This window comes from Alligator sinensis, unplaced genomic scaffold (genome assembly GCF_000455745.1).
Source record: "Alligator sinensis unplaced genomic scaffold, ASM45574v1 scaffold1411_1, whole genome shotgun sequence".
Lineage (NCBI taxonomy): Eukaryota > Metazoa > Chordata > Crocodylia > Alligatoridae > Alligator > Alligator sinensis.
Window position 1 is genome coordinate 451,820 of NW_005842963.1, and position 15,892 is coordinate 467,711.

At 46.8% G+C, this 15,892-nt stretch overlaps 1 protein-coding gene across 1 annotated transcript; it reads right to left on the reverse strand.

Annotated features, from left to right (window-relative positions):
- Window positions 1–4,649: 4,649 nt before the first annotated feature.
- Window positions 4,650–5,579, reverse strand: LOC102383494 (olfactory receptor 1009-like). The gene has a single exon (XM_025192717.1). The coding sequence runs from the start codon at window positions 5,577–5,579 to the stop codon at window positions 4,650–4,652; it is 930 nt and encodes a 309-aa protein (XP_025048502.1).
- Between the last annotated feature and the right edge of the window lie 10,313 nt (window positions 5,580–15,892).

A 15,892-nucleotide genomic window follows, 5' to 3' on the forward strand; every position in this document is an offset into this window, starting at 1 on the left:
ACCCCCCCTGGCAGCCACAGGTGCATATGGCAGGGCTGGAAGGACTTGCCACTAACTTTAGTGCCAAGTGAATGTGTAGAAACCTGCAAAAAATCACTTGATGTGCACTGCCTCAATGCACATTAAATGTAGTAGCATTTAAATGCATGTGTAGATGTGCCCAGTGGAACAATATAACTCTAAACCCAAATTGTATTTCTCCTCTGAATCACCTAGGTTGCACAGGTGACCCTCGCCATTTGTGGGGGATACATTCCCGTGATCCCCGCAAATGGCAAAATCTGCGAATAGGGTACTGCGCTCATGAATGCAGTGCCCCCAGCTGCTGGTGGGGCACGGCTCTGGCAGCAACAGTGAGAGTGCGGCAGCGGGAGTCCAGTAGCAGCAAGCATGGAGCTCCTGAGGAGCTCTAGTAAGTGTTTAAAGTGTATTTAAAATGTGGGTTTGGCATTCGCAAATATTTGAAACCACAAATGCTGAACCTGTGTATACCAAGGGTTTCCTGTATGTATGGCATCTATGGTTACATGTTCTAGCCCATTTGCAGCCTCCCAAAAATTGTAAAAGGTAGGGTTATTCAAAAGATAAGTGAGTGTTTCTCCTCCCTGCAGCTTTATGTAACTTAATCTTAAAAATAAGAAGAAGGTGTGATGTAAAAGTTGATCAATTCAAGCTTAGGAGGTCACTTAGAGGTAAAAAAAAGGTAGAATTTGAGGATTAGTGAGGAGATTTTGATGATGGGACATTTTGGGGACATTAGGGATGATATATCTCTGGACATTTAGGAACATTTTGATGATTATACATCTCTGACTTCTGACCTTATTTACTTTTAAAAGAAAGTAATGGTTACTGTCATGGGGTGCACACATGTAATAATAAAGTTGGGGAACCTTTTCAACTGTAAAACAGATAGAGGCACTGAAGGCTTCTCAAGCCCTCAACAATTTTAGGAGGTTTACATGAAAAATCTAGGTCCCATGGCACCTCCCCACTAGCAAACTTCATAATCCACCTCCCTGAAATGTCTCATAACCTCAAAGAGCACCTGTCATTTGTCTAGCAGTTTACTTTCCACTGAGGAGATTAGCAACAGGACCCAGTCCTTTGGTGGATATGCCTAAAGTTGGGCATTCTTATTACACTGTTGCTTCTGAGTCTGCATGGTGTGGAGATTCTTCCGGGTGAATGTTCTTACTAGATCCCACCATTCCCAAAATTTGGGAACCTACTAGAATATTTTTTTTACTTCTCTGGTCCTGTATCTGCCAGGCCTCCTGAAGGAGGTCTGATATACCCCAGGCTTATTTACCATAGAAGAGTTCAAAAGGGTAGAAGTCTGTTGAGGATTGAGGAATTTCTCATATTCCAAACAACCAATAAGGCAACAGTGGGTGTGTCTACATGTGCAAAAGATCTGGAAGCAGTTTACTCTTGAGTAAACTACTAGAGAATAAATGCTCCAGGGCATGTGTCTGCACATGCAGGGATGTGGGAGAAGATTTGCTGCTCCTAGCAGCAGACTGCTCCCACTCCCTGCAGCCATAAAATCAGCCCCTGCAGCAGCCAGGGGGAGCTCTAAGTTCCCTCTGGGTACTAGCCCAAGGGCCATGAGACAGCTGTCTCCTGGCAGGGCTTGGGACATTGCTCTCTGCTCCAGAAGCTGCCTGCTGCAGGGGAGCTGAGCACTCCATCACGGGAGCCCAGGTGGCAACAATGTCCCCCTGCCCTGGAAGCCCTGCCCTGTGGGCATGAGGCTGGCTCTGGGAGATCCTTCTCTCCTAGCTCAACTCCTGTGGCCATGGCCTTGTGACTTTGAAGCTGGTACAGGTAGACAGAGATCTCTCAGCCCAGCCCTTCGATTGCAGAGTCGGGGTGGGGAGCTCCTTACTGCCAGGGCTGGGGGACATTGTTTGCACCCTGGCTTTGGTGGCAGAGCCCACCACAGCAGCAGGCAGCTCCCACTGTTAGGGAGCAATTTCCCACCCCCTGCATCCCAGCTGACCAGGAGCACATTTTCTCCCGATCAGGCATCTACATGTGTGCTACTGCACAGCTAATAATCATGAGTAAATTTGCTGCTTATATTTGCAGGTAGCAAATATACTCATGACTAGAGCCAATTACTACACAGTAAGCATCTGCATACGTAGATGTGGATGTTTACTTTGCAGTAATTATCTCTACTGCGCAGTAAAGTGTCTCATGTAGATGTGCCCAGTATATCCCAGTTGAAGGTTTCTGCTACCAGAAACTGCCCTAACAGCTTCTTTAAAGTCTGATTTCACCTCTTCTGTAAGCAATTGTCATGTGATTTGCACACACGATAACAATTTCAACAATTTACAGGACATTACTTTTAGGTCCTGTTGAGAGTTGGGGGGGAGCATTGGGGTGATGCTGGCTATAGGGGTGATGCATAGGAATAGAACCTACAACACCAGTTTAGCCACTAAAATCAATAATTTGCAGGCCTACATGGCTCTATCATCTATGAGTGTCAGGCACAGAGGACCTATGACTTCACTTTAAAAAGCCTTGACTTTTAACACTCAGAGTTATTGACCACTGGGGCAAACTTCCAATGGAAAAATCAGTCATGAGTTGATGTCTTTCATATCAAGATGAGATGGATTGCTGGAAGAAATGTTTTAGTCAAACACTAAATTGGCCTCAACACAAGAGTTCTGGAGTGGCAGGGGATGCATCACCAGGGCAGTGCAGAGCTCGCAGTGGCAAGCAGCTTTCCTATGTGGCCTCGCTCTGCCCTAAAGTACTGGGTCAGACACACCAGGCTGCAGAGGCCCCCTGTGGGAGGGCACCAGGGCAGAAGCCCCAGCCCACAGCAGGCAGCCCACCTCACCTCACCTCACCCCCACCCCACAAACAGATTTGGGGGGCACAGGTCCCCTCTGCACCCCCAGTGCACACTGTGATAGGGAGCTCCCCCCCCCGGATGACCGTCCTGCAGCTCTGTATTGCTCCCCACTGGGGCCCTGGGGCCGTGCATTGCAGCCCTGAGCCTCAAGCCCCACACACCGCCCAGCTGGGTAGCATCCCCAGCCCTGCCCAGCTCCCTCCCTCCCTCTGGGGGCCTCAATCCCTCCCCACACAAACAGGCTGGAACTCTGCCGGCCTGCTGAGGACTCAGGGCAAAACTGCAAAATCTGTCGGTTTCTCTGCTAAAATCCATGTTTTACTCCAGTAAGGGGGAAAATCCGCATTTTACTCCATTTTTCCATGGGAAATGGAAAACCTGGATCCCTGCTAATCATAATATCACAATAGCCATTGTGTTAAGGCAGAAGTCACATTAGCTACCCAGTAGAAACTTCCAAAAAGGTCATCAAAACTTGAACCTCCCAATTCTCCAAGAGAGGGCAATCTGTCATGTTTAATTTGAAGTCAGACAGAGGTACCAGTAGACCTTATAAACGGAATCAGAGATGTAAATTGATATAATGGGACCATATTTAACACAATGCAGTCTCTGGAAGTTTTCTTGGTCAAGTTGATTTTTAAAAATGCTATTATTTAAGAACAGCACCAAGTTCTACCTTCCATAATATGTGATTCACAGCTGTGAACTCTTCTTGTAGCTAGGTCAATAACTTTCCAAAAAAATCCAAGCAGGAAGTGATGGTGATGCCCCTTCCATACCAACAGTTTTGGTGTTAGAGAACTCCCTTGAGTAGGGATGGAGGATCCCATAGCAAGAACCCTGTCTCTCCATCAAGTTTGGAGCTGGGTCCAAAGCAAACATTTCCCACCTCAGTAGGCACATCTACACGAGACACTGACTGCCAAATAGCTGAATAATACTGCACTGTAATGCATCACAGCACTAACAGTGCAGTATTTTTAGTAGTATTAGTAGTATACACTACTGTGCAGTATTTTTAGGCTCCTGAGCATTAGCATCACTTTAAAAGATGTTTGCCGGTGCTACTACACAGTAACTCTGGTTACTGCACGTTTATTTAGTACTTGCTTATACAAGTACTAAATAAATGCACAATAACCACTGTGCATTAGTGTCTCATGTAGACACCGCCATTGTTGACAGACCTATGCTCTAGACTTCTGAGTATTTTAGGCTGAATCTCTCTGTCTCTCTTGTTGAATATGCTTTTTCAGCATACTAACACATACATTGGAATAGGTCTTTCTCAAGTCAGTGCTCTAACCACAACCCTGTAAACTCATTGTCACTCTCCAGAACAAAAACTTGAAAAGAAAAGGTGAACTGTTCATACATTCTTGGCAACAGATTACTTCATTGGCACTGATGCCTTTCAGGCATCTCTCTTCCTACAGCGTCTTTACAAAAGGTTAGATTGATGATGGCCATGACAGTGTAGACATTCTTATGGTTTAGGAGTATTTATTTCTTTATAGACTAGAAGCCCATTTCAACCAAATACATGACATCAGAATATTTTAACACTCAATTCCCATTATCCTATTAGTATTTCCAAAACGTTGAAAGGGGTGTGGGCTATAGCTGTGTTGGTCTAAGGACATAGACAGACAAGGTTCTTTGGGTGAATCTGTCGTCTTTTATTAGACCAACTTAAATATTTAAGTCGGTCTAATAAAAGACATCAGATTCACCCAAAGAACCTTGTCTGCAAAATGTTGAAATACATTCACAAGCTTCGAATCTTCCCCAGTATATTCCCCAGAGCTGCCTTCACGTCCTTGTTTCTCAGGCTATAGATGATAGGGTTCAACATGGGAGTTAAGACACTGTACTGGATTGAGAAGATTCTGTCAAGAGCCACTGAAGAGGCTGAACTGGGTCTCAGATATCGAAACAAAGCAGACCCATAACACAGAATGACCACAGTGAGGTGGGAGCTGCAGGTAGAGAAGGCTTTACTCCGACCCTCAGCAGAGCGTATCCTCAGGATGGTGGAGATGATGCAGATGTAAGAGACAAGGCTAATGGAGAATGAGGCCAAAGTTACAAACAAAGCTGAAGTGAGAAAGGTCATCGTACTGGTGAAAGTCTCTGTGCAGGCCACTTCTAGAAGAGATGGGAGCTCACAACTGAAATTGTCCAGTTCATTGGGGCCACAGAAGTGCAAATGTAACACAGGAACAGTATTTGTAAGTGCATAAAATATACCGATCAGCCATGCACCACCCACCAGTCTTATGCGGACTTGCTTATTCATGGTCCCCTGATAATGCAGTGGGTCACAGATGGCAGCATATCGATCATAGGCCATTGCTGATAGAATGAAAACTTCTGCACTGGCCCCCAGAAGAATTAAGCTCATCTGGGCAATGCAGCCATGATAAGAAATGGGTGTCTCATCTGCCAAGAAATTCTGCAGCATCTTTGGGGCTGTAACTGAAGAATAGCAGATGTCCAGGAAGGATAAATGGAAGAGGAAAAAATACATAGGAGTGTGAAGGTGAGGATCAGCTCTTATCACCACCATAATTGCCCCATTCCCCACCACAGTTAGTAGGTATATAAGTAGAAACAGCACAAAAAGGAAAGGCTGGAGCTGTGGGTCACTGGAAACACCTGACAGAACAAAATAGCTGACAGTTGTCTGGTTCCCCATGGCCACTTGTTCACCAAACTTTTAACCTAGAAGAAGAAATGAATAAATGAATATGTAAATAAATAAAGCAATTACCATGAATAAAGCGTACTTCTCTATTCATGGGTAAGAGGATATCTCTATTTAGAGCATTCAGAAAACCTCAGTCCAGTTGTTCGCAAACTCTTCTTATATTTACACAACTTCCAAGCATTTTCACCTTCCCCCAAGCACATTTTCTCACAGAGCTGCCTCTTGAAGGACTTCATTTCCCCTTAGACTATCTGGATATGGGCAGTCCTCGGATTTATGACACAACTGGTTCCTGAAAACCATGTCTTAAGTCGAAACGCTGTAACTCAGAACCAATTTTTCCATAGCAAACAATGTTATAAATGGGGGATTGGTTCCCAAACCAAGGCCCGATACCCTATTTTCACCAAAAATAACCCAGAATTTTGTACTTAATTATTGATGAGTAATACAATGTATTTATACTGTAAATAGCAATCGTATTGATTTGGAAGGACTTCTTTGAGGTGACTTTGCTGGACTTTTTGAAGGGTTCTTGGCTGGAGTCTTCTCAGGAGTCCTGGCTGCAGGTTCGTCTGGGGTCTTGTCTGCTTTCTTAAAGAAAGTATCCAAGGAAGTTTGGACAGATGTTCTCTAGGGAGATGGGCGATGCAGCAAACTTGTTTGCTGGCATGGCGTGCCATCGGATCAAATGTTGTAAAGTTGAAAATGACGTCAGAAAGTTGAAACAGGGTGTCAATTGATAAACATTGTAAGTGCAAAATGTAATGCGAAACGTTGTAAGTCAAGGACTGCCTGTATGCCGCACGACAACCTCTGCAGGATGAGTGGCCAACAAATTCTGAGTCTGAGAATCAAATTCCATTTCATCTAAACTTAATGGAGAATTGCTTACATGTATAAATGTAGCTTTATACGTGGCATTTTCTAAGTTCCCCTTGCTGACTCAGGTAGGTATGCCACTACAGACCTTTGCCAACAATTTCAGACCAAAACAGACATCAAGAAAACGGTTTGATACTGGAGAAGAAGGGTTCTCTCACCTAGCATCCCAATAGTTGATTATTAGGGCATTCATCTAACAGGCTGAAGGATCAATTGCTTGTCCCCGTCATGCAGTCAGGATTCCAATGAAGCACCCTTCTCTTGAAGCTGGCAGCCAACAAGGAAAAATATGTGGTGCCAGGATGGAAGGGAGCCAGAAAAAGGATGGCTTACTAAGGAGAACATAGCTCCAAAAGAGAGAAGGCCCTGAGTTTCATCCCTATTCCCACCACCCAGGGGGGCAAAAGCTGAGAGGTATGGACACATTTTTAGTAACAGACATTTGACTCTGAAATGCATTTCTCTGACTGATTTTTCAGAGCCAGAGACTAGTCACCTGCCCTGCTTGCCTTTTCTCTCTTCCTTCTTTTCCAAATGAGAAGGTTAGGTTTGTTGCACCCTATTGAGCCCTTATTTTTAAGTCTGAAAAAGTACAAAGTGCTGCATTCTGTGGAAGCAGTACCCATTGTATCCAAGACTTCAGTGATTTTTTTTTTCTTTTTAACTGAAAACAATGTGAATCACTCCTTGACCAATCTGTGCTGCTTTCTGGAATTGCTATGATTTTCCTAGCAGCCAGGCTATTTTGAAATATATTTTATTGAACCAAATGTAAAGTCTGGAGTGCTGTTGGACAACATTTTGGTCATCAGGTGACCTGAGGAAGGCCACTTGATGCCTGAAAGCTGGTCCAAATGCTCTCCCAATCATAGACTTGGTCCAATAAAAAATATCACAGAAAAGCCTTGCCCCTCAGACACTGGCTGGATCATCACAGCAACAAAACACTCCTCTCCTACTACATTATCCTCCTGACGGCTGAAGATCTTTATTTCGAGGCTAAGCTAAAGTCCACCTCTACCACTATTGGCCACAGAAAAGGGTTTCTTTTTACACAGGAATAGGCAAAAGCACTGTGTTGGTACTCACTGCATATCAGAATAGATATGAGACACCTTAACATCCTAGAAACAAATAAAGCCTGGCTATAGATGAAATGGGAAGTTCCAGGAATCAAAATTGAGGAGATATAGTGTGTGACATGAGGGAAAATAGTACATAGATTCATAGATGTTTGGGTCAGAAGGGACCTTAGCAGATCATCGAGTCCGACCCCCTGCCCTGGGCAGGAAAACATGCTGGGGTCAGATAACCCCAGCCACGTGCATGTCCAGCCTCCTCTTAGAGACCCCCAAGGTAGAGGAGAGCACCACCTCGCTTGGAAGCCAAGTCCAGATTGTGGCAACCCTTACCATAAAGTTCTTCCTGATGTCTAATCTAAATCTGCTAAACCTGGTGAAGTAAAGAAGGGTTTGCTGGACCAAAAAGCTCTCAGAGGATGCATCTACATGAGATGCTTACTGCACATTAGCCTAATAACACTGTGCAATAGCATGGTGGTTAAAAAGTGGTCTAATAGCCTACTGCGCAGTGTTATTAGGCTAATGCACAGTAAGCATCACAATTCAAACAACCCGGAGGAAGTACAGGGCCCTTCCTGAGTGGAGGAATGTGGGGAAGTATTTTAAAAAAAGAACATAAACCATTCTTCTCAAAGATGGTAATGCCCTACACTGCGAAATCTCATGGCAAGTCCAAAATCCCCTCAATAAGCATCCCGTTCTTTTTATCTCCCTCAGAAAATCACAGTTTTTAAAGCTACTGTGGATGAGGCTGGACATACTGAACTTCCCACGACTGCAATATGATTTCAAAATGAGAATCACATATTACATCAAAATACAACAGGAGAAACTCACCTAACAGCAGAAAAAAGATTCCAGGACATATGAGATGTTAACACTTGATACTTCATTCTTTCCTCCTGTAAGAATGAGAGAGAGAAAGAGAAAGAGAGAGTGCTCACATCCATTCCACATTTGACTAATTTGAGAGAGGATAACTGACTGATGCTTTCCTGAATGAGGGAATCTTGTTATCTTATGGGTGGGAAACATCCAGAGCAGAAATGAATCTGATGTACTTACATCAGTTCTGTAACACCAGCTGGGGGTTTTTTTCTGATGCCCAGATGACCAATTAGTTCTTAAGAAAGAATGTTTAGTCCCTTTGGGGCTGGTCTTGAGATGATTCCTTTCCCTGTCTATTAGTTACTAAAAGAAAAGGAATTGTTCCAAAAAGTTATGAATGTAAAACTAGCATACAGCCAGGCTTGGCCAGGCAGAAAAAAAAAAACCTACCCCAGCATCTCAAGGGAATATCTAGAATTGGGATATTACCTCATCTTAACATGTTTAGCCTGGAAATGTGCATGTGTTATAGCACCAGGCAATGCTGTGGTGAGTCATTCTGCACCTGGTCCATGCATGATACCTTTTGGACCACAGGCTCTGTAATCACCTTGGTACAGTGCTGCAGACACCTGATCTGGCCCTGAAACATATGAGCTGAGCCACCTCTTATTTCAATATCTTTAGAATGATTGTATTGATCTGACATAAGTGATTTACCTTGCCATATTTCTACCTGACAAAATCACTGCCCATTTTGCTGGACTCCCATTGCTAGTAATCAGTGGATACATCTACATCAGATGCTTTACTGCACAGTAGAGCAAATTACTACACAGTAAGCATCCACATGTACATGTGCAGATGCTTACTGTGCAGTAATTTGCTGTCATTGTAAGTTTGCTACTTGTTAATACAAGCCAGTCATCTTAAAAACCTAAACAACCAGCGCCTGAGGGGACCAGGTATGCTGCACCACCCAGCACACCCACTCAGCCTTTCCCTGGCCCTAGCTCTGGCCACACCAAGGCAACCCACCCAGCAGGGGAACCGCAGTTACAGGAAAGTGGTGGCAGGGCATGGGGGAGGGGGGGCACATGCCCCCAGATCAGGTCAGGACAGGTGAGCGGGGCCGTGGCTGCACCAGGCTGTGCTCCGGGCAGGTGGCAAGGCCTATGTGGGGGCTACAGTCCCCTCATAGCCTCTGCTCCGCTGCCTGCCCCGATCTGGGGGCACACGCCCCGCCATGCCCTCCTGCTGCTTGCACAGCTGAGGCAGGGCGGGTGCAGGATGGAGTCACAGGTTGTCTGGGTGCAGAGGCTCCCGCTGCTGCACACTGCTCGTCTGGAGGTAGCACAGTGGCCCCGTCCCATGCCCGCCCCGCCCCGCCCTGGCAGGGCATGCAGCAGCACAGCATAGCCCCCACTCCTGGTGCAGCCCCAGCCCCAGCCCCAATCAGCCTACTGCACCCCCCCGCCCCACACAGATCCAGGGGCATACCACCCCCCATCCCCTCCTGGACAATTGCTGGAACCATCAGATGAGCAACTTGCCTCAGCGCCCCCCTCACCACGGAGGGCCTTGATCTGTCACCCCACAACCCTTCCCTTCCCTTCCCTTCCCCCTCCTCAACACCAGGCTTACCAGCTGGACGCAGCTGTATCCAGTGTTGTAAGGGAACCAATCCCCCATTTATAACATTGTTCCTATGGGAAAATTGGTTCTGAGTTATGACATTTCAACTGTAGACACGGTTTTCAGGAACCAATGGCGTTGTAAGTCTGAGGCCTGCCTGTAAAAGATATCAGCCTAAGTAATCCTCTGTCTACCAAGATACATAAGTGTATATAAGTAGCAGTTTATTATTCGAATGTTTACCTGTATATGGTAAGTGCTATGTTGCAGATAAGTATTATTGACCCTTTCTAGATGAACACTGTCTTTTCTTGTAGATTAGCACTATGTTTTCTGAATTGTTAATTGTTATTCCTGTACCCAATTGTTTGGATACAGAGCTAATTAAAGTTATACAAAGTGGTTACACCTGTAGTCTAACTTTATCTCAAGTACATTGTTCATCCAAAAAAATAAGATCAACCTAAGAAAATAAGATTAAAAAAATAAGATCATCCTCAGGGGGAGGGGTGGCCAGCAGACTTTTCTGCACAGACACAGGGCTGTTGGTAGGTGTGGGAAATTCAAACCCGCATCAGTTGGGCCCAGACGCCAAAGGAGGCACAAGTGTGTAGCAGTGTGCATGAGGCCTTGGCTCCCCCCAACCACAGCACACCTGAGCAGCGGATCTCCAGTGAACGAAGAGGAAGCAGCATCAGATAAGTGGGGTAAGTGGGAGTGAGTGGGGGATCAGTGAAGAGCGGGGCCAGCTTTAGGGGATTGGGAAGGGTTTTTCCACCCTCCCATTCCCATATAGCGGCACTGGGAGGGAGCCACGCTCCTGAGCCAGGCAATGCTCTTCAGGGGCATGTGGGAGTTTGCACAGGAGGATGCACAAGAGGGGCCTGACTCTAAGAGGCGGCAGCAGAGCCACTGGCATGGCTGTTTGAGCACTCTGGGTGCTCAGGTCAGGTCCCAGAGGACTGGAAGAGGGCCAATGTGGTCCCCATTTTCAAGAAGGGGAGGAAGGAGGATCCAGATAACTATAGACTGGTTAGTCTCACCTCTATCTTTGGGAAAACCTTTGAAAAAAATTATTAAAGATCACATTTGTGGGAGTCCACTGGGGAAAGCAATGTTAAAGGGCAACCAGTATGGATTCGTAGCAGGTAGATCCTGCCTGACTAACCTTGTTTGTTTTTATGACCAGGTCACAAAATGCTTAGACACAGAAACAGAGGTAGATGTCATCTACTTGGATTTTAAGAAGGTCTTTGATATGGTATCTCATTATATTTTCATAGATAAACTGAGCAGCTATGATGTAGATGATTACATGGTTAGGTGGGTAGCAATTTGGTTTAGAGGCCGCACTGAGAGCGTGGTGGTGGATGGGTCAGCATCAACCTGGAAAGATGTGGGCGGTGGTGTCTGTCAAAGCTTGATCCTTGGACCTGTGCTGTTCAATGTCTTCATCAGTGAGGTGGAGCAACAATGGGGTGCTCGCCATCCTGGGGCTGTTACAAGCTCCTTGGGAACTTGCGTGTGGAGCAGTGGGAGAAAGCCTTCCCCAGGAAGCAGTTTAATGGGGAAGGTGGGTGGTAGAACACATCAGGTGTCTGCCACTTTAAGAGCTGGTGGCAGGTGTTGCCCCAGCTCTGATGAGCAGCCATTTTAGATCCAGGCCAGCAGAGGTGGAGGCAGCAGTTTGCTGCCTGATGCCATCAAAGTAACATCTTCTGGTGGAGTGGCTGCTCCTGCAACAACTTGGAGGTGAGGGCAGGAGCTAATGGGGTGTGTTGGAGGCTCCTGGTCCTGGGCATGACCTAAAACTGAGCTCAGCTGGGGAAGGGTGGTCTGGTGGGAATCCTAGTGGTGTGGGAGCCCCCAGGAAATGCCAGTCCAGTTACCTCCCTGGTGAAGGGCGAGGAGGGGTGCCTTAACCCCACCCCCTGCCTTTGGGTGTGTTATTTATCATCGGAGGCAGTTGAGGGCCAGGCACACCCTGGTGTGGCACCTGAGCCTGTGTGGGTTGCAAGACCCTGGAGAGTGGATAGTGGGGCCAGGCATGGCTGTGGCCACCTGAGCTTGTGTTGGGTACAGGACCCCAGAGAGTGAGAGTGGTGGGCCAGGCACACCGGTGAGTGGCATCTGAGCCTACAGGGGTGTTTGACCCCTGCATAGGAGGCAGTGTGTGCACCTCGGAGGAGGCGGAGGTGCAGAGCAGAGTGCAGATGGGCACCTATTAGCCTGCACAAGAGTGGTGAGGCCCTGTAGACAGCGGGGCCTGAGATGAGGCCCTGTGAGGAAGGGGTGTGAAGTGGACCCCTGATTGAGAGCAGCTGGGTAAGTGATCCAGCGAGAGACCAGAGTCAGAGTCAGTCCAGTGTTCTGCAAACTGCCCAGCGCTCACTTGGATGAGGGTCACAGGAGAAGCCCAAGAAGCCACACACTTGCTGGCCAGGGAGTGCAGGGAAACAAGCCCAAGGACCCTCTGGGTGAGGGCAGGGTGAGTGAGGCCCCATGGAAAAGGAGGGGTGGCACAAGTGTGGTCCCACAAAGGGCAGTATGAGAGAGACCACATGAGAGATGGTGGAGTGAGAGAGGCCTCAGTGAGAGGGAGGCGGTATGAGTGTGGCCCGTAATAGGGCAGAACATGAGAGGCCTAACACTATGTTGACCTGGGCCCAGCCTCAGGTTGGAGCAGAGCACTGCTGTTAGGAACATCTGTGAGGCTTGGGATGCAGTACAGGGGTGGTTGGAGCTGCATACATAGGCCCAAGAGAACAGGGCATTCAAAGGGCAGCCTCCCACCTAATTAAGTCTCTAATCATTGAACAACAAGGCATGGCAGGTAAGAGAGGTGGGCAGCATGCCCAGAGGCAGGTGGGAGACTAGCATTGTGGCTGGTTGGGGAGTTCCCACTTTGCCACAATCAGTGACTTGGATGAGGGCGTGGAAAACACTCTGTCCAAATTAACAGATAATACCAAATTATGGGGTAAAGTTAACATACTAGAGCAGAGCTTTCCAAACTTTTCATGTTGGTGACACACTTTTTAGACATGCATCATTTTGTGACACAGTAATTCAGTTCCGGGGGAGGGGCCAAGGGAAGCAGACGCGAGTAAGGGAGCTCCGCGGTGCCCTTCCGCAAAATTTTCTGCATTTCACGCGACACACCTACACACTGCCGCCGACACACTAATGTGTTGCGGCACACAGTTTGGAAAGCTCTGTACTAGAGGGTAGGGAATGAATCCAGGCAGATCTGCACAGGTTAGAAAAGTGGCCAGAACAGAATAGGATGTAGTTCAACAAAGACAAGTACAAAGTGCTGCACCTAGGGCAAAGGAATCACCAACACACTTACAGACTGGGAGAGGACCTTCTTATCAGCACAGCAGTGGAAAGGGATCTTGGAGTCATCATTGACTCCAAGATGAACATGAGTAGTTAATGTGATGGGAGATCAGTAAAGCTAACTGTACTTTATCATGCACTAGCAGGTGCGTGACAAACAGGTCCAAGGAGGTGATATTTCCCCTCTATACGGCATTGGTCAGGCTGCAGCTGGAGTACTCCATCCAGTTTTGGGCACCGCACTTGAAGAGGGATGTGGACAACCTCAAGAGGGTTCAGAGGAAGGCCACTCATATGGTTAAGGGCTGCAGACAAAGCCCTTTGAGGAGAGATTGAGGGCCCTGGATCTCTTCAGCCTCTTAAAGAGAAGGCTGAGAGGGAATCTTGTGGCTGACTACAAATTAATTGGGGGGGGGGAGTGCAGCAAGGAATAGGAGATGCTCTGTTTACCAGGGCACCCCTTGGAGTAACTAGGTACAATGGCCACAAACTGTTGGAGAGCAGATTTAGGATAGACTTTAGGAAGTACTTCTTCATGGTAAGGGTGGCCAAAATCTGGAATGGGCTTCCAAGGGAGGTGGTGCTCTCCCCTACCCTGGGGGTCTTTAAGAGGAGGCTAGACATGCACCTGGTTAGGGTCATCTGATCCCAAGGCTATTTCCAGCCCTGGGAAGGGTCTTGGACTCGATGATGTGCTAAGGTCCCTTCCGACCCAAACATCTATGAATCTATGAAAGCCTTTCCTCTCACAAGACCTCTAAATAGCAGTGTGTTATAAAAATCATAGAAAAGTAGGGTTGGAAGGGACCACAGGGGGCCATCTAGGTCTACAAGCTGCACAAAGCAGTACCATCCTCAACTAGATCATCCCTGCCAAGGCTTATTCTAGCTGGGTGTTAAAAAATCCATGGATGGAGATTCCACAGTCTCCCTGGGTAACCTGTTCCAGTGTTTTACTACCTGCCTGATTAGTGAGTTTTTCCTAAAATCTAATCTAAACTTCCCTTGCCGCAACTTGAAACCATTGCTCCTTGTTCTCTTATATGCCAAGACTGAGAACAGTCCAGCTCCATCCTCTTTGGAACCATCCTTCAGGTAGTTGAAGGCTGCTATTAAAGCCCTTCTCAGTCTTCTCTTGCCTAAATAAGCCCAGTTTGCTCAGCCTCTGAACATAAGTCATGTGCCCTATCCCCCTAACCATTTCTGTTGGACAGTCTCCAATTTGCCCATATCCTTTCTGTAGTGGGTGGCTTAAAGCTGGACAAAGTAGTCTAGACGTGGCCTCAGTAGTGCTAAAAACAGGGGAATAATCACTTCCCTTGATCCTTGATCTGCTGTCAACACTCCTACTGATGCAGCTCAGTACACCGTTATACTTCTCCCCATCAAGGGCACATTTTTGGCTCATTCAGTATATTGTCCACTGTAACACCCACGTTCGTTTCTGGATATTTACTCCTCTAAGTGATATGCAACCTTTCCAGATAATCACGATTTATCCTTTCTAGGTGAGCATTGTCTTTTCTTGTAGATTAGTTTTAAACTTTCTGAATTGTTAATGATTATTACCGTACCCAAATGCTGTTCATGAATGACTGCTTTTTATGGACAGATATACGAGTTGTTTGTAAATGCCATCAGAGAAAGAGAAATAGGCACCATAAGAATCAAACCTTAGGGCTGACTTACATCTCAACCAGCTCCATCTTGTATTGCAAAAAGCCAGGCCACCCCTCCTCAGGTTACAGGAGCTGTCCATATTTCGTGATTTTTTGTGAGCATTTTATAGGAATTAAAAATGTCATGGTACTGCTTTGCATAACTATAATTAGCTCTGTATCCAAACAAACCAATGTTGGTTTTGCCGATGGTATTGAGTGTGCTTGTCTGAATCTGTCATTTCAGCTCTGAAATTCTTTAGGTCATTATAATAACAATAAACTGACCTAAGAGTGACCACTCCTAAGGGCCCTTCCCAACCCAGTGGCAATGATGAGAGGATGGGATTGGGGAATAAAGTGATGTCAGTGTCCATGGTAGCCCTCTGTAAACCAAAACTGAGGGCAGGTGGGGAAAGGGAGAAGGAGAAGAAATGCAATTTTCCTTCCACCAGATTTTTGGGAGTGAGAAATAGCCAAGGATAGCCCTTTCATGGTAGGCCTGTGTAAAGCAGCTAGAATTTGCTTTGGATCGGCCAATTCGGGGGACAGTGATTTGATTCAGTGATTCAAACACTGTCCCAAATTGATTCAGCCAAATCTGATTTGGACATTCAGCTGCTGCCAAATCTCTGAATCTCCAAATCACCCAGGCCCATCCCCTGCCCAATCCCCCAGCCCGGCAATGGCTGCCCCACCCACCCCAGCTCCCGGCACTTTGGATAAAAAAAACCCTGACTCACTGGGAATTGCTAGTCAGGGTGGCAATCCCCAGCTCCCCCCACGGCCACACGCTGTGTGGGGGGCTCTGCATGAGCCCCACAACCACCCCTGCTGTGACAGCCCCCACCCCATGGCTGCCCCACCCACC

Bases quoted from the DNA above. Each gene is read 5' to 3' on its own strand.
- LOC102383494 (XM_025192717.1), bottom strand. From the start codon at position 5,579: ATGGGGAACCAGACAACTGTCAGCTATTTTGTTCTGTCAGGTGTTTCC.